Source organism: Parasteatoda tepidariorum, chromosome 1 (assembly GCF_043381705.1).
Source record: "Parasteatoda tepidariorum isolate YZ-2023 chromosome 1, CAS_Ptep_4.0, whole genome shotgun sequence".
NCBI lineage: Eukaryota > Metazoa > Arthropoda > Arachnida > Araneae > Theridiidae > Parasteatoda > Parasteatoda tepidariorum.
The window spans coordinates 58,325,138-58,351,434 of record NC_092204.1 but is presented as its reverse complement, the minus strand read 5'-3'; the positions used below and the strand labels follow the sequence as shown (position 1 = coordinate 58,351,434).

General features: G+C 27.8%; 1 protein-coding gene across 1 annotated transcript in view; it reads right to left on the bottom strand.

Moving 5' to 3' along the window:
* Window positions 1–1,892: 1,892 nt before the first annotated feature.
* The window catches only part of LOC107449199 (voltage-dependent calcium channel type A subunit alpha-1), a 349,547-nt gene continuing 325,142 nt past the window's right edge, over window positions 1,893–26,297 (bottom strand). Inside the window, exons 37-48 of the mRNA XM_043053258.2 lie at window positions 25,093–25,184; window positions 20,679–20,829; window positions 19,277–19,404; window positions 18,170–18,266; window positions 17,904–18,009; window positions 17,655–17,759; window positions 16,367–16,473; window positions 13,217–13,255; window positions 9,378–9,520; window positions 8,007–8,127; window positions 5,723–5,957; window positions 1,893–3,394 (exon numbers count right to left, since the gene is read on the bottom strand). Of these exons, the coding sequence (XP_042909192.1) occupies window positions 2,577–3,394; window positions 5,723–5,957; window positions 8,007–8,127; window positions 9,378–9,520; window positions 13,217–13,255; window positions 16,367–16,473; window positions 17,655–17,759; window positions 17,904–18,009; window positions 18,170–18,266; window positions 19,277–19,404; window positions 20,679–20,829; window positions 25,093–25,184 (2,142 nt within the window). The 3' untranslated portion in view covers window positions 1,893–2,576. The remainder of the gene's footprint in view (window positions 3,395–5,722; window positions 5,958–8,006; window positions 8,128–9,377; window positions 9,521–13,216; window positions 13,256–16,366; window positions 16,474–17,654; window positions 17,760–17,903; window positions 18,010–18,169; window positions 18,267–19,276; window positions 19,405–20,678; window positions 20,830–25,092; window positions 25,185–26,297) is intronic.

The window sequence follows — 26,297 nt, the reverse complement described above, 5'->3', positions numbered from 1 at the left end:
AGCATTTTATATTTTTAAATAAATTTTCTTTCACTGTCTGGTTTGCGAACTTTAACTCCCCCCTAACGTTATATTAATATGTTTTAGTCTGTTCTATATTTTGAAATTCCAAAAAATTTGTTGATGACAAAATGAATTTATTATTATTCATAGTTCAAGTATCAACTTATAAAAATGCTTTGGGGAAAACAAGTATTGCAGTTAACCATAAAATGACTCCATAGAAAAACCCTTTGCCACAAATTTTTTTTTGTTTTATTCCTATTCTCATAACTTGACTTCTTTATCACCTTACTTTTTCTTAAATCAAAACATTTGGAGAAATTTTATCTTTTTATCTAATACTAGATTTTAAATTCATAAAATAAAAAGTATTTGAATGAAAAGGAAATTTTAACATTGATGTTCAAAGGGCTTAATTATAGATTGAATTTACCAATATTGGAATTATATTCAAATTAAAAAGAGTCCACTGAGTCCAAGAATATACATAACTTGTAACCATGAAATTGTTTTCAATGTGGAGAATGATGAAAAGGGATGTAAAATAATACTCATTTTTATGTTTATTAACATAATTGTAAGTGCCAAGTGCAATGAACAATGTGAATGATACGTCACACGTTGACACTCGTGGCAGTATTATAAGCTAATTTTAAAAAAATGAAAGATTTGTTCTTTTAGAAACAATAAATTATTATGTATTTCTCTCTCTCTCTCTTTTTTTTTAAATGTTAAATTTTCACAAATTGCTGACTTTTTTTATGTTAATTCCTATTTCATTTTGAAATTATTAATTAGTAACTCATAAGAAAATTTCAGTAATTAGGCACTTTTGTGATATCAGGTAACATATATTTTTTAATAATAAAATAACGAAAAATTGGATTAAGAATTTTTAAAAACTACTTTAAAATTTATGAAACTGATATATTTGAAAATCATACTTTAAAGTATGAATTTCAATTTTTTTCAATTTTTATTTTGATAACATTTTTAAAGTTAATTTAAAACTTTTAATTATGAATTTTGCCTAAATGTTCTATGTAATCGACAAATTCATTTCGTTCTTGAATGAAACTCATCTCAACATTCCAAAGAAGATTATGAGAAATAAAATATCATTTCAATGAAAATAATACATTTCTTCATCAATTGTAATGTTGGACGCCCAGCATTAAAAGTGTAAGTTTTGGTTATATTTAAAACTACTATATTTTAATTTTACTTAAATGTCGAAATTAAAATTTAAAACTAGATTTAAAATCTAATATGTTTAATTTCCTGATTGAACAAAAATATAAATAAGTTTCAGCAAAAATTTTTTACAGTAGAAATCTGTATTAATATTTCTAAAATTTTATTGTTTTAATAATTTTTATTTTTGTTCTGCCCAGAATAAGGTAAAGTGTTTTAATTTTAATTTTAAAGATAATGTTATTTTTAACCATTTTTACTCATTTTATAAAATCTTATCAAGACCATATGTGCATGTCTTAAATATACTTTAAAAATTAGATTTTAATTTTTAATTTTTTTTATGCAAAAGTGAATATTATGTGAATGAATTAAATACTATATTGATAAATTATGTATATCTTACAAACCTATTAAACATTAGATTTTTTTTAAAATTTTAAAGATAATTTCTTGATACAAAACCAAATATTACGCAGAGGTATCTTATGATGAACAATTATTACCACAAAATGAAATTTATGATATTAATTATAATTTTGATTAATAATGAGTAAATGTGCTAACCTATTTCACACATTTAAGGCAAAGACAAAGTTTAAATGATTTAATGAGTTGCGTACGTTTCAGAAAAAGCACTATTTATAAGAAAAATAGACCTAACACCAAGATTACGTTTGAATAAAAAAAAAAAGTTTTTTTTTTGAGCAAAGACATTTAATTTACTCTTTAATATTAATTCATATGTCTTTTACGATACCATATCCTTGAAGTATCACAATTTGGCTGCAAATGATATGAAAACATGTACAAGAATTCACCAGTCTAACATTCAACATCTAATATCACAGTTAATACAGTAAATATATGAACTAGGCTACGGCTATCAAATGTCAAGATTCAAACATTTCACAAAACCCCTTATTATCTAGCCATAGAACGAAAGGTTTCCTCTTTGACTTCTGTATATATGCTAAGGGAACATTAAAGAGGGTACAATGATCTATCACAGCATAACCTGAAAGATTTAAGTTAGGAGATCAATTTGATGAGAAATCTCCCCCATATTCAGCGTCTTATAAAAAGTAAAACAATCAACAAAGTAAAAATATAAATAAAAAATATTCACCATCAACATTCTTCCTCATTAGTGCAGAGAATATAAAGAACACAAAATGAGTAGCCACAGCAACAATATGAACCGGTCTCCATAAATATATACTTGCACACATATGTGATATACATATATATGAATGTATGCATTTATCTTCGTCTTTGAAGGCTAGTGGTGTGAGCAGCAAAGGGAGGATTTTGATATATTCTCCCACTTTTAATGGCACTGCTTAAGAAAAGGCTCAGGAGAGCGACATGGGTTACTGCTAGCACCAGTCGTCTTCATCAAGATCATGTCGCCGTGGTCCTTTACTTTTTGTCCTTACAACCATTGTAACAGGCTCTCGTTCCCTTTGCAATCGCTCTCTTTGTCCAGGTTTATAGCCATTAGGCAGGGGTGAAGGCAAATGGCGAGAGCCCCTGCCTATTGCAGCAGCTGCCTCAAAACTAAGAGGCTCTATGCGCTGTCCAAGGGCAGTTGGCGCGAAGCTGCTATCTGTTTTAATGATAGCTGGCAACCCATGCACCGGTTCTTCTCTAATGTGCACATCTTTTACATCCACTGATAAAGAAGCTGATGCATGAGTTGGCCCTGCTGTCCTATCCCTCCATGGAGGGTGCTGCTGCTGGCTATTCATTAAGGAAGCATGGGTTGGAGAGGCACTAAGTTTTGGGAAGTTGATACTCCCTGGTGATCGATTTGGTTGAGGTACTGTAGGAGAATGGGAAACATCTGGGAAGTTAATTGGATCAGAAAGTATATCTAATTTCAGCGTAGAGGGTTTTGTTGGAGTAGGTGGCAGACGTCGACCACCACCTGGCCTTCGATGGACTACAGGTAGGCTATGCACAGAAGAAGGACTAGGACTACGAGATCTATAGTGGAGGTGTGATGTACCATAATATTCACTTTGAGTAGGGGTAGATGGACTGGGACTTGGAGTTCTAGAACGTCTATCGAGCCTAACGCTTGGATATACGGGGCTATGGCTCCTACTCCTAGAATGCATACTTGGTCCATGCCGCCACATTGGTTTAGGAACTGGAGATCGTGCTCTTGAAGGCGAATAATCACGTTTCTTGCCTGCAAAATTAAAAAGAATATTCTGATTTTCTTTTTTATCATTTTGATATTGAACCAACTGACATAATTACTATTTTTTTGCAGATTCAAAAATTTGAACGTTTATTTGCGAATTATGAACTGGGATTCGTGTTTGAAGGATATAAGAATCATGCATCGCATTCTAATTCGAGTTATTGATGACATTTTGCATTACAATTATTACCAAATTACGAATCGGTTTTTGCATGAAATTACTAGCGAATTAAGTTTTTGTGTTTTGCATTAAATCAAAGTGGTTTATGTATAACGCATCGCGATTTACGACTTATTACTTCGCGCATTTTTTAAACTGTATCATTTGCTATCATTGTCCTGATTTACAAAACATACGTTGCATTTCAATTTGGAAGTCATACATTATTATTTGTGATACGTAATTCAAGCGATCTTCGAGGCTTGCTTTACGTTTCATGTAATTTTGATTTATAACATATTGTGATTTGTATATACGCGATTTAAAAATTTACGCATAGTAAATCGTAATCACAAAATTTAAAAAATCACCCTTTGCGATTTATGATATAATTTAAAGAAAATAAAATTTGTTAAGTCTTAGTTTGTTATCTGTAAAATAATGTACTACAAAAGATTTCATTATGTTCAAGATACATTACAGATATTCTGAGGTAATAAAAAGACACCATGTTTTTTGAAAATTGAAATAGATATGCTAAATTATTATTTTTCAATTAATTCTAATATGCTTCATTAAATTGTTCATGAAAAGTTTTACTGAAGTGAAATAGAAATTGGCATGTGTACCTATGTAAATAGGAAATTTTTTGATAGTCTTCAAACTGATTAAAGCCACAATGTAACTATCAAACCATTTGCATTGGTCGCTGTGGACTACTCACATTAGAAAATGCTGCAACTATTAAAGTATGTGAAATTGATAAACTTAATATATGTTTCAATGTAATAAAATCTGGTTGAGATGTATTTTAACAGACTAAATATTAAAAGTTTTATTTTTGGTTGAAAATTGATATTAAAATTTGGTCCTTGAAAAATTTGATTTTAGATCCTTAAAAGTCAATGAAAAGTCGTTGAGTTTTTTTTTTTTGTTTAAAAATTGAGTGTGAACCCCGTCTAATTTATTTCACGTAGGTTTGTCCAGTATTATGCTAAAGTTAGTTTTTTCGACACGTTTTGAATTAAGCAGCTTTTAAAGCAAAATTGTTGTAGATCCCTTTTAAACTTAAGAAAATATAGCTTTAATATGTAATTCACCTCTACTATTGCAACTATGTTTGAACTTATTAGTAATATTTTGTGAAGTTTGTAACCATCTTCTTTTGAGGAACCCTTAATTAACGTCGGAATAATTTATGTAATGAAATAAAGATTATGCAATGCCTTTTGTCCGCAAGTTTTCTGTCGGCGAAATTTATAAATTCTTAACACTTGAACTATTCGCGTCATTCATGGGGTTTTAATTTGTTTTAAAATACAGGCGTTCTAATGTTATCTTTTGACTGCATATTGACAGATGCATCTACCAGTCCGAAAAAAATTTAAGGCATTTATCTCAGTTTCTTTACCAAGTGTGCTCTATGAAATTTAAATATTTGATAAAATGTATAATTAAATAAAAATAAGATATTGCTATGAGAAATCTCAAGTTTTCAAATATTTTATTTAAGGCTATTCTATTATTATGTATTCAATTATTATATCTGGAATTCAGAAATTAGCGATGATATTAAATACTGGTCATATTTTTGGGAATATGTTGTAGGACACATTTGTTTCAATACTATACTCACTCTAATCGTTTTTCAAATTGAACTCGCTTAATTTCTTTCAAGCCTAATGCTTATTTTTAGTTTTTTTGTAAGCAGTTCAAAGGGAAATTTTTTTAATGCTTTTATTCCTAATGTGTAATAGTAAAGTGTTTTAATCTTTTCTATAAAATGAACTGAGCTGGTTCTTGAAACTAAACTCGTCTTATGAATATTCATTACAAGTATTCATGCGAATTATTATGCATATAATTTAAAATGGCTGTAATGAGTACAATTGAAGAGATTTGTGGAAGGGCATTTTATATTTTGAACTCCGATTCATTTTATAGTGGGCAGCAATTATGTAACATTAATTTGTTCTGCCAAATCTTTTCTACCAGACTGTTTTGTAAACAGTTTGCTGACGTTCTCATACTGTCAGCTGGTTTTAACATTTTCATTTAAATGCCACTTTTTTTGTTATTCCACTCAGCTCTCCAATTTCTGAGTCAGTTGTTGTACCAAAATGCCATTTCAAAATATTTTTAGAGATACAAACCTCGCGATCTACCTCGTCTCTTATTTTCATGTTTTTCGTGAACAAATTCAGCCATTCCTGCAGCCGCTTCTGTAAAATTGATGTCGTGGTGGGGACGTCTAGGTGAAGGGGAGCGACGTATCAATGGGGGAGATCGACCATGAGGAGGGGATATCGATGATCTTCCAAATACAGGTGATGGTGATCTTGAACGAGGTGGTATGCCACCAGCAGGTTGAAGATGTCCATCTCTACCCTTAGATTAGAAATATATTTGATTATTTTTCTATTATATATTTATATAATATATTGCGTTCTAGGTGTAGTTCATGTGATTGTGTTATAAAACCAATATTTCTCCAATGAACCTAAGTACAAGTAGGATTCGCTATGATACTGTAATTACGTGATTGATTGATAAAATAAGTTTGGTACAAAATACAAGTATTATGTATTTTTCCAGATTATGTGATTTTTTAATAATAAAAAGTTGGGTAATAATGGTTTTTAGACTAACTTTAAGTCTAAGTAAGACAAACAGCTACTTTTACGATAACATAACATCGCAAATATCTATTAGGCTCGTTATTGGAGTTCATTGTCAGCAAGTCAAAGAAGAGAAATTGATATAAAGTAAATGTATTTCGTAAGTTTACTAGTTAGTTTTACCATTGCATGAAACTCCGAGGAAGGACAGAAGCGAATCATCCTTAACAGCGTCAATTTTTATTTGGAAACATTTATTACAATAATACAAAATATAAGATAACAAAATAAACAAGTTATTTATTAGATCACTATGTCCATATCAAGGACAATAATTGAGAAAAAAAACGAGCCATTAATATTGCATGGAAGTGCAATATTAATTGCTCGCAGAAACTTATTAGTTATTACTGGTGGCTAATNGAAGAAATAAATATTTTATGTTCGTTTAAAAAGATTAAGTTAGTGATTTATTTTAAATATAATTCTTCTATTAATAAAAATCAGCTTAAGTAATAAAAGATATTCTTAAAATATAGGAAATAAATATGTAATGCCAATTGTGGCATCACAAAGTATTATGTATTTCTCCAGGTTATGTGATTTTTTAATAATAAAAAGTTGGGTAATAATGGTTTTTAGACTAATTTTAAGTCTAAGTAAGACAAACAGCTACTTTTACGATAACACAACATCGCTAATATCTATTAGGCTCGTTATTGGAGTTCATTGTCAGCAAGTCAAAAAAGAGAAATTGATATAAAGTAAATGTATGTCGTAAGTTTACTAGTTATTTTTACCATTGCATTAAACTCCGAGGAAGGACAGAGGCGAATCATCCTTAACAGCGTCAATTTTTATTTGGAAACATTCATTACAATAATACAAAATATAAGATGATAAAATAAACAAGTTATTTATTAGATCACTATGTCCATATCAAGGACAATAATTGAGAAAAAAAAAAAAAACGAGCCGTTAATATTGCACGGAAGTGCAATATTAATTACTCGCAGAAACTTATTAATTATTACTGGTGGTTAATGATGAAGCTTCTGTTATCGCGATCGAATTCTCTGTCAGATAAATGTGGATGGAGGAGTAACATGTTTAATATGTCTTAAACATTTTTGTTAAATTTTCACAGGTCTAATGGTTAATATTTACTCTACTTGGCCGTATCTTTCGAAACATATAAAATTCAAAGCAGCCTAATCATAATGGAAGAGAGATACTGAGGTTATTGAAACATTTCATTTAATAGTTTTTTGACAAGTTATTGCTATACGATTCTGTCATCACCTATTTTAAAAAGACTATTTAGTATAATACGTTAGCTCGTTTTAAGACTTTTCAAAAATATCTTTGTTTTCGCGTTTATAATCGGAAATAGTCAAAGATATTTTTAGCTCTATCGAAATGAGTTCACATCAGCCTAAATACAAAAAGAAAATTTTAAAAAGTCAATCAGACGAATTTAAAGTATTATATTACAATTCAAAATGTGCTATTGAATGATACTTTTTCATTGTTTAATGATATTTTAGCATCAAAAGTTTCTTATGGACAAAAATCATTGAGGAAACACTATTAAAAATTTATCCTAAAATCCAAAATGACGAGACTGAGTAAACGCATTCTTTCCCATGGATTCAGTTTTTGATCCTAAAAATCTGGGCTATCTGGAAAATATGTTAGTAATAGAGTGGTTAAAAGTTGGGGTTCATTATATCTTTTGCTCTTTTCTTCGTAAATGCACAAACAAAAATTTGTTAGAATACATTTTATACAAAAATTAAAAGCAGAATGTCGGGTTTACTTGTATATACGTTGGAGTCATATCATTGTTTCCTCTTTTCTTTTTCCGACTGCTTCCTCGTCTTAGAAAACTGAAAGATCTATTCCATTTCTTATCTTCATTGTTATGATTCTTATCAATACTGAAAAATAAATAAAAATGAAAAATTTTGAATTACTTAAGTTTCTACCTATATTTTAAATCTAAAATCGTGCTATATATATTTATAAAAGTCACAAGCGAAGAAAGCGTTTTCACTAATAAGTTAGTAACTCGTTACTAGCAACTTGTTATAAATAGTTCAGTAACTCATAACACATTTCAATTTCGTCAAAAAGCTATATTTAAAAATAAAAAATTCTTTAAACATGTTTCTCCAAAAAATATTTTCGTAAAGTGCAAGTTAAATTTTTTTGCTAAATTAATATTAAATACTAAATTAATATTTTCATTGTGCAGTTTATATATTTAAAGATATTATTATTATTATTATATATAATTTTTCTGTTTTGACCAGATAAAAAATGCATTCTATTAATTAAATAAAATTAGACATATTTTCTGAGTGCGAATAGTCTCCCTCCCGTTTTAAGACAGAAATTTTGCACATTAAAGTCATTTTCATGTTTTGTTAAAACTCGTTTAGATTATTTTACTAAGGAATTTGTTTTTTTTTTGGTCACCAACTTTTTATTGCCATTTCATAATTTCTTTTTTGAATTTTTCAACGAATGATTATGTTTGAAAATATTAAACCATTTTACATGAAAAAATATTTGCTTAGAGCGATTATTTTCAAAATTCGTAGAATTGGATTGAATATTAACTAAATAGGCATCTGCTATGTGTACTATACGTAAACGATATTATGTACTTTAAATATGCTTTACAAACGGTGTTATCTAAATCTGTTGAAGTAAGAAAAAACGGATAAAAGATTTGTGTTAGTGTAGATAAGATAACATTTTTAACTATTTTCAAAATTGGAAGGTAATGCGTATAAATTGTTAAAATTGCCCCAAAAGATAAGATATTTGTGTGATTAAAGATGGGTAAAATTAAAAAGGGACTAGAATCTAATGAATTAACGATTTATGTGATTTGAATCATGAATGAAATCACTGATTAGAATAAACAATGTGAATCGGATATTTTAATAAACTTGATCAGAGCATAAATAAATCATCACATGATTTTTTTCGAATTTATGAATTAAAAACTGATGAATCAATTTATTTAGATCTACAGATGTGTGTCAAAGGATTCGAATAAATGAATATAATTCTGTAGATTAGAATCTTTGATTCAAATCAGTACCAAGAGGATGGTACGATTTATTACTTAAATCTAGTTGAGATTTGCAATTTTTAGTAAATAAATAACAACTTTTACCTTAAATTTGAACGATGTATGGACCCTTGCCTAGAGAGTGGTAAATGAGAATCGGCATCTTCAAATTGATCTTCATCCAAATTTAAACTCCCTTGCCTCGAGGGTAAGACTGCACCCATCAATCTTTGTAATAAGGACGGTCGCTGAAAAGTATTTGTTTCACACAATATTAGAAAGAGCATTATAGAGCAGTAAAATATTTTATGTGCAAATGAAAACGTATTAGGAAATTTAATATTTAACATTAATATCATTCTAACGTTAAACTATGGTATAAAAGTTTTTGGTGAACAGTTCAATATTTAATTTAAAATGAAATAATTTTATTAAAAAATGCTATGAAATATTTTCTAAAAATTAACTTTAAATGCAATAAACTAATTTAATAACACTAAAAATATAATTTAAATAAATTACATGCCACAGCTACCATTTAATATACTTCACAAAATGATGGCAGCAGCAGTATGCTTTCCATGCTTTCTGACCAGTTAAGGAATGTAATTTTATTACAAAAAGAACTTAGAAAGATAACTTCTTATACAGTATTAAAATATTATCCTTTAAATTTATTTCACACAAAATATTTTTATTTAAAATACATCACTGTTTTACAATAATAATAGAATATTAGAAATAGAAATTAAACAGATACCATACACATTTCTTGGAACATTTTTAAAATTACTTATGGAAATCTTTTCTACCACAATGTGTACTCTACGTTAAGAAACACTTGTATTTTTTTCACTCGTATCCAGATAATTTGTAAATTTCAAGCATAAATATGATTAAAAAAATGGAAATGTTTTTCTTTATGTTTTCCTACATTTATATTTTTTCACATGAATAAATTTAGAACAATCAAAAATACTCCATAAAATGAAAGAATTTTAAATATTTGTTCTAAAATCTTAAGTTTACATGGAAATTCTTGAGGATATAAATATATATTTCCAAATCATTTTTCATATTATAAAATATCAATTTATTTAGTATACTATCAAATCAGAATTGTAAGTTTTCGTTAAACGCGTTGCAAATTAAAATTTATTACTTATACCTCTTGAAATATAATTGAGTATGACTAGTTTTTCTAATATAATTGTAACTTTTACTGTAGTTTAATATACTTACCTTCTTCCCCAGAAGAGCCAAAATTCTAGTAATCACACAATTAAATATTTTGGTAAAGAATTATTTCTTATTTCATAATTTAAAGTTTCACAAGAAGACCATGCAATTACTTTGATGTCACATTACAGAAAGATGTCCTGAGAATGAATCTAATTTTTTAATTAGATTAGCCTAGCTTTCTTTCTTTAAAAAATAAGTTCCTCTGTAGTCTTTCACAAGCGTCATCATATAATGTCCTTCGTAGGAAAGTGTCACATATTAAGGAATGACATGACATGTCATGTCAGTTTTAACAACAGGGACATCTTGTATAACAGCTGTATGATAAAAATTGTAGCAGTTGTTGCTCAATTTTAGTATTAATAGTCATTCAGAAAATACAATTGACAGCTTGGAAAAATGACCTTTGTTTGGAAATGTTGATTTTCATGAAAATTATTTGTTCAATATTTAATTATGATAATTCGATTACTTATCTTCGTTGATGTTGCCAAAATGTCAATGAATGTTTTGGAGCAGAATCTTGATACTTAGAAAACCGTGTCTTAGAATTTACCTTATTAATATAATTTGTATAAAATAAGACAGTTTTATTGTTTTTTTTTTCAACATTCGAGGTCAATTTATCGTTTTATATTTCAAATTACTTTAGTTTCTTCTCATTCCGTTTTGGCAAAACTTTAAAATGGGTGCTTTTTTTTGAGCGATTGAAACGTGTCTACCGCTATTTCCATATATTCCTGAGGTGAATGAAGTTTTTTTCCCTTTTAATCATGTAACATTAGGGGTCCTTTTCAGATAGAAAAAGAGAATCTACTTTTTTCATTTTTCATAATGAACTATATAAACGCAATATTTTTTTTTATTAGTCAAGAAATTAGTATTTTTCGATAATTTTTTCGTTTTATTTTATACATTGAAATGTTCTGTATTAAATTTAGCTATCAAATCAGCATTAGTAAAGTTGTTAGTATTTTTAAAAAATAAGGAAATTATGCTCATATAACTCGTTTTAAGTAAAATTGAAGGAAAGTAATCCTTTTTCTGTTTGATTAACCCATTTTATTTATATAGGTATTCTAACAGTGTGTATCAGGAAATAAATAAAAGAACATTTGACCATTAAATCTGTTGCTTTTTCAAAACATAAAATACAAATTAACAATAATTGTAATAAATACAACAAAATAAGGAACATTCAGGTAAAAGTAAACTCTTCTGAAATAAAGCATTGGATTAACATATATCTTTAAGGGAAAAATACCACTTTATAACTTATAATTGCTTAGAACGGAATAATACATTTTTCTTAACTGATCAGGTAACTTATTAAAATGCAAATACTGTATCTCAGCTGATTTATCGTACAGTGCACACACAAAAAAAGGACCATCCTGAATACCTTTTGATCTAATGATCGGATTTTCACGTTCTAGGTCTTCAATATTAATGGTTTAAGGCGGTGATCTCAAATATGATAATTAATTAATGCTGCAGGCGATATTTTAGGTTATGAAATCAAACACAAAAACCTACTTTCTCTGAATAAACATACCTTTTTCCCACCGGATAGGGGTAGCCGCAGTATGGGAAACATGATCCCCATAGTTTGGTCAGTAGAGCGATCCAAAGTTCTGACCCCTTAATGCTAATAATTTTACGTTTTACATATTCCGCCATATCTCTGGAACTTTTTAAGTGAATTGAAATATTTTTGCACACAAATATGAAATTCTATTTTCTAAAGATAATTTCATGCAAAAAATTTAGTATTTATTTATTACTTTTTATTATTTTATTTAATAATTAGTCGAAACAATTTTGAATTGTTAGAAACACAATTTTTTTTACATCAATTAAAGGTATGTAATTTTAGATGGAAAAATACAAAATTTGAGCGGAATCCATCAAATAAGTTCCTGAGAAATCGAATTTCAAAAGAGCCGTGTATTTAAAATTCGATTTCACAGGAACTACTCAACCGATTTTACTCAACTTAGAATTTTGCTATAAAAAATTTACATACTTTAAAATGATGTAAAAAATTGTATACATTACAATAAATTTTTTTTCGACTATTATTAGTTAAACACTAAATAGTTAGTAAAAAATTTTTTTTTTGCATGAATTTATCTTAGGGCAAGCGAATTTTATAATTATAAGCAAAAATATTTCCCTTCGCTTTAAAAATTCTTAAGCTATAGTGATACGTAAAAAGTAAAATTAACATTAAGGGATCCGAACTTTGGATCGCTCCCTTGATCAAACTATGGGGACCATATTTTCCAGACTGCAGCTACCCCCTATATATTAGGGGTCAGAAATCCAAATCCGTCGAAAAAAGGTATGTTTATTCATAGAAAGTAGAGTTTTGTATCTGATTTCGTAACTTAATCTAGCATCTGCACTAATTAATTAGCATATTTGAAGTCACCTCTTTGAACCATTAAGATTGAGACCGAGACATTGAAGATTCGATCATTAGATCAAAAGTTATTCAGGGTGATCCGTTTTTTTTGGTGCACTGTTCACCATATACTTAATGGTTTTTGTTTTGTATTTCTCTATTTATTTGATCAAATTTACTAATTTCGCACTAAAAACCATACTATGCATGCCAACATCAAGTGAAGTAACTAATCTAGCGATAGAATTAAGGTTCTATAGAAATTAGAAAGGAAGGAAATGTGTGTCTATACTACCGGTGAATCTGAAGGATCAGGAGATTGGGAAGGATTCTCCTGCAATCAAAGATAACATTACACCTCAATTAATACACTAAAATAGATAACTACTGCGGAACTTTTCATACAAATGCCGCCAAACTTTCTTTTGAATTTAAGGCTGTTCCTCGAAAGATTTGTCGTCTAATTAATTAATGCTTTTCCACTAACAATATACTATTTTATTACTGTTGTGATAGTTTATTATGGCTATTATTTCATGCATCTTTAGTAAGCGCCCTCTGTGCTAATTATGACAATGGCATAAAATGTCATTACCAAGAAAAGCTACAGTTTCTAGGTTTTGTAGTGATTTAGAACAAAAATCAGAATTTTTTTTTGCATGACTTGGTTTGTAGTCAGGACATTTTAAATTCATACATACTAGACTATTTTTAAGAAGAGAAAACGAACAGCTTGAAAAAAAAAATACCGTAATCCACAGATATGAAAATGTAATTTTATGCTGCATAATTTTTTGAAATTTTTTTTAAAAAAAGACAGCTAAGTCTTAAAACGACTAAGATGTATAGTGTATCAATACTAATACTATAAAAAAATTCGTAAATGACTGAATTTAATAACTACTATCACTAATCACTAAAAGGAGTCACTATGACCTGAAAATAGAGTGCAATACGTCGTTACTTCATATTTTTTAATAAGGAAAATCATAGATATCAGAACAGTTATGAACTTTGAAGTTTTGAACGAATGAAAAATGTAAGTGATCTAATTTTTTATTATTGCACTGCATTGTTTGGAATTATAACAACAAATTTGTCCATTTTAAAGTCGAGACTTCGTAACAGGATAGAATTCAAAATTTTGTATCGACTCTCAAATTGTGTGTTTTTTAAAACTTTTATTGGCGAAAGAACTTCGAAGAACACCCTTAAACGCTTATTAGAAATTAAAACTTTTGGCGATAAAACATTTAAGAGTGTATGAGAAGCACCGTATGACTAATAAAATTATTTACAAATGTCTACAAAAATCATTTAAAAATGTCTACAAGGAAGTTACACACTGGAATATATATACACCAGAAAGGTAGGGATCTATAAGCATGAATAACCTAATACTCACACAATTAACGTGAACTACAAACAGACATAAAAAACAAAGCTTCTGCCCGACAACCATATCACAAAAGCTACAAAATACAGTATATTGATAAACAATTTATTTAAATAGCATGCACCGAAAATGATCTAAAATTTTAAATTCCTTTTTTTTGGTCCAAAACCTCAGAAGATATCCGTTTCTTTTAAGATTACACAGCTAAACATGTTGAAATATTTAAATAATCTCGAATAAAAAATTAATAATTCAGTGAAAACTAATTTTTTACTAAACGAAGCCTCAGTATACTTTACTCGTTGCTTTATTTTAAAAGTATTTAAATTTTTTTTGAAGTTGAGTTATTTCCAAAAACTTAGAAATGAATAGTTAAAAAAATAATTTTATAAAAAATTAAGATTTTTCTTTAAATTTAGAGTTGGTTTTTTAAATTAAGGACAATTAAACACTAAAAAAATTTATTAGCTTTTACGAAATATCACTTTAAAAAGAATCATAAAATTTCTTTCAGATTGAACCACTTTAATTTATTTAATTAACATAAATTATTGAAAGACTGAGAATATTACTATAAAAATGTAATATAAACCGATACTCATTGAAAGTTCTCTGCTTTAAAAAACGCCTAATATTTTACGAAAAATTATGTTATTGAGATTTTGAAATTAAAATTGATGAATTGTGAGTTATTGTTTACTATTACTATTGTGTTTTGCAAATAAATACTCATCCAAAGGGCATACACTTGAAAAACACTTAATATTTTGCAGTAACCAGAAGTAATGATAATGAGTCTGGAAAAAAGAATTGCTATTTATTTTGTTATTTATCACTATTACTATTGCGTTATACAAATAAATACTCATTCAAATTCCATGTACATAAGAAACATTTTATATTTTGTAGTAACTAGCAATAATGAAATACGACTGGAAAATCGAATTACAATGAGTTACTGTTTTATATAAATCAATACTCATTTAATTTTTTTTTAATGTAAAAAGTAAGTTTTTACTGTAACCAAAAATTATGATATATAAGTGACAACTTGAAAAACAAAATTACAGCTAGTTTAAATTATTTACGAGTATCAAGTTTACAATAAATCAATACTCTTCCTAACCCTGCATTTAAAAATCATTGAAGGGTTTACAGTAATCCGAAATCGTGATATTACGCCTAGAAAAATAATTAGTTTTCAGTTGGGTTTATAATTATGATTAATTTTAAGTTGGTACAAATTACATTCATTAATTTGTTTTAAGAAAGTATATTTTTATTAGTATTTGCAATCCCAAAAATACTATCAGCTTCAGTAGTGTCGATTTTCTAAACGTAATGAATATGTTTTTACTTTGAAATAATTTTATTTAATAGGTTTTTACCGACTTATTTTCAAATTTAAAAATCTTCAGCTTTTCTTTGTTCACACAATTTTCGAAAAATTTTAAGTTTATTACCTTTTTTCATAATATCTATTCACAAATTACATAAGATGTTTTTTTTTAATATTGAAAATAAAGAGTACTAAAAATAATAAAAAAAAATTTTAAATTGAAAAAAATATTTGAATATTAGTTATTCATACTACCCTTTGAGGATAAAGAATATGATTTGCAATAATTAACAATTTTATTGTATAGTTATTTCCGGAATAAATTTTATTATTATTCAGAAAGGAAGTGTTACAAGAGATATGATGATTCAAGTGAAGTAATTGCAATTAAAAATACTTAAAGCATTTAAATCAGAAACAGTTTTAATTTTATATACTTAATTGTCTCATATGAACCGTCCATCAATTAAGGTTAAAGGATAAATTATCTAATTAAATTAATCTCAATGAACAACAACAACAAAAAATTCTAAAATATTCCTTACACTTAAAATTTTGCATGCATTATATTAGACATGTAATTATATTGTGAGAATTTATTTCACTGTTGTAGATACATTAACACGTGCCATTCGAAACTTCATTTAATGTATAAAAATGCAGGTAGAACTATCCCTGTAGCATCTTTGATTGATTGTATAAGTACTTACAGAGAGAGCGTTTCCTGGATTTTTACCAAATCTAGTTTGTTTCCAATTTTCTAAAAGGAGTAATCCCGCATAGATTTTGCCAACAGTTAATTGTTTAGTACCTACAGCTGAAATTAACATACACATCAATTAGTACCGAAAACATAAATATCGTAAGAGAAGTAAAGAAAAATAGGATTTAAGGGTTCATTTCAGTTAGTAGGTCTAAAAAAATTCATTTTTTTGAGAGTTATCTGTAAAATAGCCAAGCAATTTTAATATTTTGTACTTTAATTTTCACAATTTTAAGTGTCTTTTAAAGTTTTATTTAGTGTAATCTCACGCATTTTTTATTCATTTATTTTCTGACTCATATTATAATGTTAGAAGTAGCTAAGTCTTCTGCTTAAAAACTTATCCCAACAATCAATCCGCCTCCAGTTTTTAAGGGTTTAAAATGTTAGTAATAATGTTTTTTTGAACTTACTTTCTCTGCTTTAACTGCTCGTAAAATATCTATATCAACTATGTATCAAGCATATTTTATGTTGTTATAAACGATTGGTTTTGGATACTTATAAAGTGTCCGGTATTTAAAAACAGATGTTCTGGAAACTTATCATTTGGAGCATTTAGTAGTATGGTAACTATAAAAAGAAAGTAAGGAAGTCTGCAATTTTTTAAGCAGCCCATCTGGAAACTAGATTAACATAAGGTTTGTAAAGCTTAGAGCAATATACAAGGTGTACTTTTTCTAAGTTGATTATTTTGTCATTAAGTTGCTCTTTAGTTTAGTTTCAAGATGGATTCATAAGTCTAGATAGGTCATCTACTAGATAGCACAATATCTTATTGCCCATTTCGAAATCATGTTTTTTTTTATGTTAACGATTTGATAATCTAGTTGATAATTATTTAGCTAAAAGCCTTTTATACTTAATGTTTAAAAATGGTTTGAAAGAAATTTTAGTTAAGCAAGTAAAATTTGTTTTTATTGTTGAATGTTTGGTGTGGAATCTTCAGGAAGATTTTTCAGTGTGTTCGAAAGTGTGGAATCTTCAGTGTGTTCAGTGTTCAGTCTCCACAACACTTATTACAAATTAGCTACCCAGGACTATGAAGCAACTGTTCAGCGTCTTCGAAATTGCTCTGAGCTTCAAAATAAAAAGAATTTATTCTGTTGACTCAACTAACTAGAATGTTTCCTTAAAATAAATAATTAAAAAAAAAAACAGCAAATAATTATAATAATAAATTCATTTGAAGCATTACATAAATAGAAAAAGATTCAAAAAAGTTTTGGAATCACCTTCAGGCGGAGGTACCAAACGATTTATTTGTTTCTTAGCTTGAAGAGGCCATAACTTTTTGATGGTTTCCCTTAGTTCTCCGTCGGCTTGATCCATTTCTTCAGCTTTAATAAAAATAGGTTTTAGGCTTTGGTTGTTAGAAGTAAATTAATTCAATACATATTCAATTACCCAAAAATGAATAACGTATTGAAAAATAAAGTAAAATGGAAGGAGGTAAAAATATAGTTTTAATTTACAATACTTACCAGCTCTCATTTTGATACTTAAATTTTCTCTTATCAGAGCAAATAAGGTGGTACTAAAATTTACTTTCATATCTTCCGTTAATGGCATATTCATTCGTATCAATTTCTAAGAAGGAAAAAAAAACATTGCTTGAAATAAACTTTTTGTTGCTATTAGTAACGTGACGTATTCAATTTTTAAAAAAATAGTGTTTTATAAATAAGTTATTATATTAATAAATATTTTATAAGAATACTCGCAATACTAATTGTAGATGATACCTTACCTTATAAGCAAGTCTGTAGGGACACTTGTTGCCAAATCCTAAAGGTGGATCCATGTTCCTCAACATATCGTACATTTCAGAATAGGGAATGAAACCACTATTAGAACATCAAATACATTATTAGTATTATTAATAGTTTGATATGAAGTAAAATAAATGAAAACTACTATCGTTACTACACCAATTATAAATAAAATGTTAGGTACATAAATAATATGTTATTTATGTATTAATATTAACTTTATTTGTAAGTAACAATAACAAGTTTTGTTACAGCATTTTGGTTTCAAATTTTTATATTATTTTCCACTTGCATCTCTTAATAATTATATAGCTTCCAAGTTTGGAAGAAAAAGCTTTCTTCTTTAATATCATGTATATATATATATATATATATATAAGTTAAAAATATGGAGAAAACATGGAAAATAACAAAACAATGAAAAGATATAATCTCTTCATCAGTTCACACGATTATATCCGTAAAAAGAAGTGCTTTCTAATATTGATTTCATTATTTTGCTTTCCGGCTTTTTAATATATTTTTTTAGCAATATTTTATTTTTATTTTTTAAAGATATTTTATTTTTATAGCTATATTTAACAGGAAATGAATAATTAATTATGTGAGTATGCGAAAGATTTTTCGTAAGAATAATGAATTATGTGATTTCAGACAGAGAATCAATGTAAAATCTCGTTAGTGGCTTTTTATTATATTATATATTTCTTTTAGAAATTGTAGCGATGCATGTTTGCACCATCAGGTATTATCTTTTTTGTTCCTTTTATATATTTTTTAAAAAAAAATTATAATTTATAAAACAGTTTAAAAAATTTTTGGAATTTATAAATGAATCATTAATTTTATAATAAGAAAATCTTTAATACTTTTTTGGTGTTAAAGATTTATAATTCTGATGTTAAGAATATGTATTCAAATGTTTGCTAAATTTAGATCAAATGAGCAATGCTATATAAAGTTTTTTTTTACGAAGTTAAGAATATATTAGTATTCTTAATATATTCTTAACTTCTTACTTTCAACGCGATATATTAGAGAAATTACATTAAAAACGAGATTGATGTAAAAAGTACTCTACTCACGTGGCGTTAGGATCATATTCAGCCCAAACACGTATAAATTCATCCAAGTGATGAGCACCCAGTATAGAAGGATCTCGAGTGAGGTAATCAAAATTATCCATAATGACAGCAACGAATAAATTAAGCATCTGAAATAAATTTTAAAGTAATGAGTATATTTTGACAAAACAATACCATTTTCTTTGTTCATAAATAAACAGTTTTATTTAGAAAGAAACAATTTCTCATCTGCAAATATCGATTGAAATATTTAACATCGAAGATTTTACTTTAGCAAGAATCTTACATTATTGCTACGAAATAGCTTACTTCTGTGAAATGGTAAGCATTAAATGTTGTGGTAATGGTAAAATTACACTGAGTGACATTTTTTGTATTATTTAAGTTATTGTGGTTGGTATATGTAATAATTTGAACTACGAGGAAGTTAAATTTAGTTTATTACAACTCGCATAAGCCCGAACTTAAGCATTTAATAGGAAGAATTTATATAATCACTGCATATGCCCCAGCAACTCATGAAATACAAAATAAAAATAGCTAATTTATTGTAGCGACAATATTTAATTGATTTCTAAACGTTATTTTAAGTTACAAAAGATTCATTACATTAAAGTATACTTCTGACAAAAATACGGTAACAATAAGTACGGTAAAATAGCTTAATAAGATACGAAACAAACGCTCTAACAATGCAAGTTGTTTGATGGGTGTTAAATTATGTTTATGTAGCTTCAATTCTCATTTAATTCATACGACACGAACTCTCAAAATCGAATTGTACCACAATTAGGTGCAGCTAATTTTACCAGTTAGTGTGACTTATTAAAGTATGAAAAGATTAATTAAAAAAGTATTTGTTTTTTAAATTACAATTAAAACTCGTTTCAAACATATGAATCTTGAATTATCTAAAATATGGGATGCAAGGCAAAAAACGTCCATTCGTACAAAGTAAGTTGTTCGGTAGGTGTTAAACAATAAAGTATGAATTCTCACAATAGAATAATTTGATACTGCTAATTTTGCAAGTTTGTGTGACTAATTAACGCAAAAAAGTTTCATTTGAAACATATTTGTTTAAATCTCGTATCTAACATAAGAGTTTGAAAATATTTAAAACGTGGGATGCGGGTATAAAACGCCCATTTAGCACATACTGTCGAAACTTTTTTTTCCAGACTTTTCTCTGAATTTTAGAACTTTTAGATATTAACAGTTCCACATATTCAGCATTAATAAAGAAATTACGTTATTTTTAATATTCATTCCATTTATGTATCAGTGAAACGAAATATCTCAAAATCTTGATAGAATGTTAGATCTGTTTTTAAAACTAAGTAAATTAAGTTCATGTATTAAAAGTATTACAAAGTTAACTCGAATAAAATGTTTCTCTTACCAAAAATGAACAAAAGAAGATGAAACTGACAAAATATGTATAAGCTAAATTGCTTCCACATTCACCCTCTGGCTTGTTGGATCTTTCATCACAAGCTCTGCCCTTCACACAATCCAACATAATTGCTTGCCATGCTTCACCTGTCGCACACCTTTAAGAAATAATGTAGAAAAAAAAACTCTACAAATAATTTAAATGTTGGTATGAAAAGGGTTTGCATCCAAATTCTTAGTTTTGCAACACATTGAGCACTTGAAAATAATGATAAAACTCATGCAAGCAGATATAAACACACATGCTGATAAAAACAAGGTGAGGTCCAGGAAAAGGACACTGACCCTGAAACGTAAAGCACAGCCACCACTGGTTTTACAAAAGCTTTTGAAGATTAAAAAATGAGGCCCTGAAATGAAAAGCCCTGCTATCATTGTTTTAGAAAAGTTTTTAAAAAGTAAAAAAATGAGGCCTGAAACGTATTGCACAGCCACCATTGTTTTACTAAAGTTTTTAAAGATTAAAAAAAGGAGGATTTTGCTTCGTGAATATAATTTAACACTCTTTAAAATATGCAAATTGGATCGTTTATTCACATCAACAAAGTCTTTATAGTATCCTAAAAAAATAATGAAAATTTTTATGCATAAGTCTTTCTACTCTTTTAAAAATGTCTATAAATATTATTTGGCTTACTATTTACTAAAAATATAAGAATCTATTTAAGGACCTAATCATATTGTAAAATCTAACATTTAAGCACAACACACATATTCACTCGATTTAGGTAACACATTTTAGTGGTAATTAAGATAAAAAAAATAACTATAATTAAAATATATAAGTTTCAGCAAGTCATAAAATAAGAAATGCAATTAATTTCCAAACATTTAATTGGGTAAATATTTTGTCATCAAACTTAAAACGCATATAATACGGTGTAAAATTTATAATATACTAATAACGGTTTGACACAATCACATTAAAAATGAGAAATTCATAATTTATCCACTAGTTTATTTTATTTGACTCCATTCAATTTTCAATTCTATTGATTTAATTGAAAAGCTTAGTGGAAAAATTCTATGCAAGAGTTTTTTGAAACAATTGAGATTTCTCAAAGAAGATTTTATTTTAATTTTATTTAATTGTACAATATTAATTTATTATTTACTTTGACAAATTTTTAAATTTTGAAAATTTTAGAAATGAAGGTACTGACAATTTTTGAGTGTTTTCGGAGAAGAAAGTTCCAAGTGCATTTGTCAACTAACAGACGACGAGTTCAAAAAACCCTATCTTTTGGCATCGTTTTAAGACTCCAAGTTTAAATGAGTGTTAGGATTAAAATGGTTTAATCTAATTGGAAGCTTTAGAACAAGACAATGAAGAAAGACCTAATCCTCACTTCCTATTGTCAATGTATGAACTTTAAAATGTGCCTTAGGACCTACATGCACTCAGCTTTTCAATTAAAGACGATTTAACGTTTAAAATGTTATTAAAAACATCAATTAATTGGAATAAACATTTGACATTAAACTATATTGAAAGAATTTTGTATTATTCAAAATAATATTCTTAAAACAAAAAGTAGAAGATAGAAGCAAAAATGCTCACAAATACGTATTAAGCTTTATTTAACACAAGCATGCACCACACATACACACATTACAAAAGATGTTGAGTCGACAGATTGCACATATTTTCCACTTCTTCACATCAATGGGATTTCGATAGACAAGAAGCACATTACAGCTTTGATGAAACTTATGCCACCAAGTAAAATTTTCGATTGTGAATTGCATTTTTGAGACATTTAAATATGCATGCAAGAGCAATTACGTGGCATAGTTAAAATATTATAAATTAAGCATAAGGAGAGCATGCTATTTACATTTATGTAAGATAAATTGAGGTGTTTGGTCTCAAAACCAACTTAGTTCATTTTTAGAAATTGTACAGGACATTTAAAATGAGACATAGGACATTCAAATGTCATAATTTGACAATCGTGACTTTTAAATTTTGATAAATGTACAATAATTGAGATATTATTTCAAAAGATTTTCGACGCCAATGTAGTTTTAATATAATTTTAAAAAGTACTTTAAACCGAGCTGGTTTTTTTAAACATGAGAGTTTTTATTACAAAAAACAGAAATACTATTTCTTTAGGAAAATAAAATCAAATCGTAAAAGCCAGAATCAAAAATTAACAACATAAGAGCCAGAATCAAGAATCAGTCAATAGTTAAAGAACATTACCTATTCTAGGTAAGATAATTGAACAGTGTCGTACACAATAAAAAAAAATTTAGAGCTAGAATTAGACGCTATGTAATCAAGGTAAGCTGATTAAACGATGTTAGTTCAGTGAATGACACCGTAGAATACAAATTAACTACCGCAAAAGCCAGAATTTGTTTATTACTTAAGCTAATTCTGGATTACGTACTTCAGATAAGGTGATTAAAATTTACCATAAGCAGTGTAACGTAAAGAAATTAACTAGTATAGAGCCGAACATTTATAGCGTAAGCATTTATAATATTATATTTTCTGCATTTATAGCGTAATCGAGCGTATCATTTATAGCGTAAACACTATAGGTAAGCTGATTTTCATGTCGTAAACTATGTCCAAATTGCAGAAAAATGGAATATTTAGGTGTTCTAAAAACCTTGCTTAGTTAAAGCAAATAAAACTCCCGAGGAGAAACTTTAAATAGTGTAATGAATCATGTTTTTTAATAACCTTCAAAAATTTAATTTTATTGAAAAAACTCTTAGGAAAAAAAAAAGATTTTTTGTATTCTTTTGGAACAATAAAAAGATTTTTTTTTGAAATCAAACGCCTCATTTATCGTTAATACTATCAATGTTTAGCAGGATAATTTTTTAACTTTTTAAATATTGAAAGACAAGCTTCAGTGATGCAGATAACGATGGCTTTTTTTCACATTTTAATAGGGATGTGCACAATTTCACAGCAACACATACAACGTTTATTTGAACTTGCCTGAAAAGCAGCATTAGTCCTTGACCGAAATCTCTGAAGTTATTGTGGCGAGTTATGGCCGTTTCAGGGTTCAGGTCAATATTACCAAATACCTGCAGAGGCGTGCAGAGGAAGAGGCTATTATTGATACACTTGGCAAATATGCCCTATATTATTTACTAGCTACTATTTAAAAACTAATTTGATACATCATTATAACTACAATATTCATTAAAAGAAAGGTGAAATATAAGTGATAAAGTGAGAAATATAATGCATTCGAAAAAAATATTCTTATTGAAGTTTTCTATACTACAAAGGAACGGAAATATTATAAAGAAGTTTTTATATGAAATAGAATATGCTATGAAAGGCACTAAAAGTCTACATAGCTACTGCTATTGAGGACGTCCTAGCCGACTAGGAACAAGGTGCGTTAAACAGGCAGAGGCAGGCGGCTAAAGAAGATAAAAAATGACGAAGCAGAAAACACTTTGCCATTTATTCTTGCTGATGGAAAAACTATTAATTTGCGAATTAAAATTAAAACAATTCTGCTTATTAAACCAGTATTTTTCAAAGGAGATGACTGATTAATAATTTTCATGATTGTTCAAAGTCCATAGTGAAATATTTGTGTTTTTAAAAATCTTTAGTTTTTTTTTGGTAGGCTTTGTAATTTAATACACACAAAACTGTTATAGTTCAGCTTTATTTTTATACTATTATTGAAATGAAATTTTACAAAGACATTAAAAGAATAAATAACTAATATTTGGATGCGAAATCTCTATATTCATTTAGCAATGTTTTGGAAAAAAAGCTACGATTTCATTTGATGTTTTTATTGAAATGCAGAAGGCTTCGTAATGATATCCCTTAATATAAAATTTTTAGAAAACTTTTAAAAGTAAAGTAAAAAAATAAACGAAAGCGGTCAAATATACACATGCAAAAAAGAAAAAAAAAGCGCTATCGAAATCAAAATGAACAGCACGCGAAGGCGAGACTGAAAAAACTAAAACCCTTTTGATTGCCAGACGAAGCAGAGTTGCAACGCATCCAAGTTTCATCAGACAATCAAATTGGTTTTGATATTTTTCTCAGAACCTTCCTAACTATTAGTTCAACAGATTTCGATACTGTTTTTTAACAATTATTTTACGCCGCTTAATTTGTATACTTTTTTTTGGCAAGAATTCTATATTAAAGAAGGTGATTACGAAACATCCTGTATTGTGTAATACTTCCAAAGCATGTTCTAATAGCAGAAAAAAATGTTTTGGTTCGAAATTAACCACATATGCGTAAAAAAAATCTCGTTCTTTTCTTCCTATTGCTTCAAAATGAAAGATTTATATTGAATGTCAATAAAATGGCAAAGTGTATAACTGTTATAATTTAATGTTATTAAACTCACCTAAATAACAGAATAAGAGATTGAACAAAGGTTTGGAAGTTGTTGTGGCGATTGATTTCTGTGTCAGGGTTGAGTTGGATATTGCCGAACACCTGAGAGATTTTCGAAGAATGAAGGGATAATTTAAACCCAAAATGTTTGAGATACAACAACACTAGACTGAAAAGTGAAGAGTGGTCAGGTAGAATGAGCGCATAAATATCACACAGAGGGTTTTCTTCAGTCTATTTAAAATAAATACTACTCGGAACAGGCATTCTTTATTATTTTCATTGGAAAGTACAAGGAACCATATTGGTTCGTTAGTTTACAAGAGTAAATTGTTTTTCTGCTCGAAATTGTTTTAAACGGGTGAAGGAACCTCGTCTATTTTCTGAAACATCTCAACAATATTTATATGCATAACAATTAATAATATCATTAAATGTTTAATTATGTGGAGAGAGTATTATGGAAACTACACGCAAATTCCTTAAAAATATATGATTGTAGATTTGAAAAATACATTTAAGGTTTTGATATGTTTTAATAACTACGATTTTTTGAAATTTTATTTTTCTAAAACTTGTTAAATTAACTAAACATTACAAAAAAATCAAATTTATTATAAAATTGTAAAGCATAAACTATACGTGAAAACTGTAAGGGTTTTCCCATATTTACCCCATATCTTTTCATTTAGGAATCATATTACAGCAAAATTTTTCAGCAAAAGAATTTATTGTTGCAATGCATAGAGAAACGATCAAATTAAGTAATGACGAGCTATTTAACTATTCAATTGTTAGTGAATAAACATTATAAGCATTTTTTAAGTTGCGTTATATTCCTTGAAAGTTCTATATCCAAAGTAATGAATATTGCTTAAATTCTTATTTTTTGAGTAAGACTTTGATTTTCATGCCTTTAAATTACTAAGTTAAATTATTTAGAATTCTCAGCCTTTTAACAAAATTTGGCTTACCAGATTATTCATTAATTAAGTTGTTAAAAGATTATTGCATAAATGATGATAATTAATGTAAGAATATAAATAAGGCAATGCGACCCAAAAGAGAATCGCGTTCGATCTAGCAACATTAAATGCGTCCCATTTAAAAAGAAAGTTGATGTGATGCATTGATTGATGTAAATCGACGTAATTGTAGGATATTATTGTTAACGTTCGTTCGTTTTTGTTGTTTTTCTACAAGGTATAATACAAA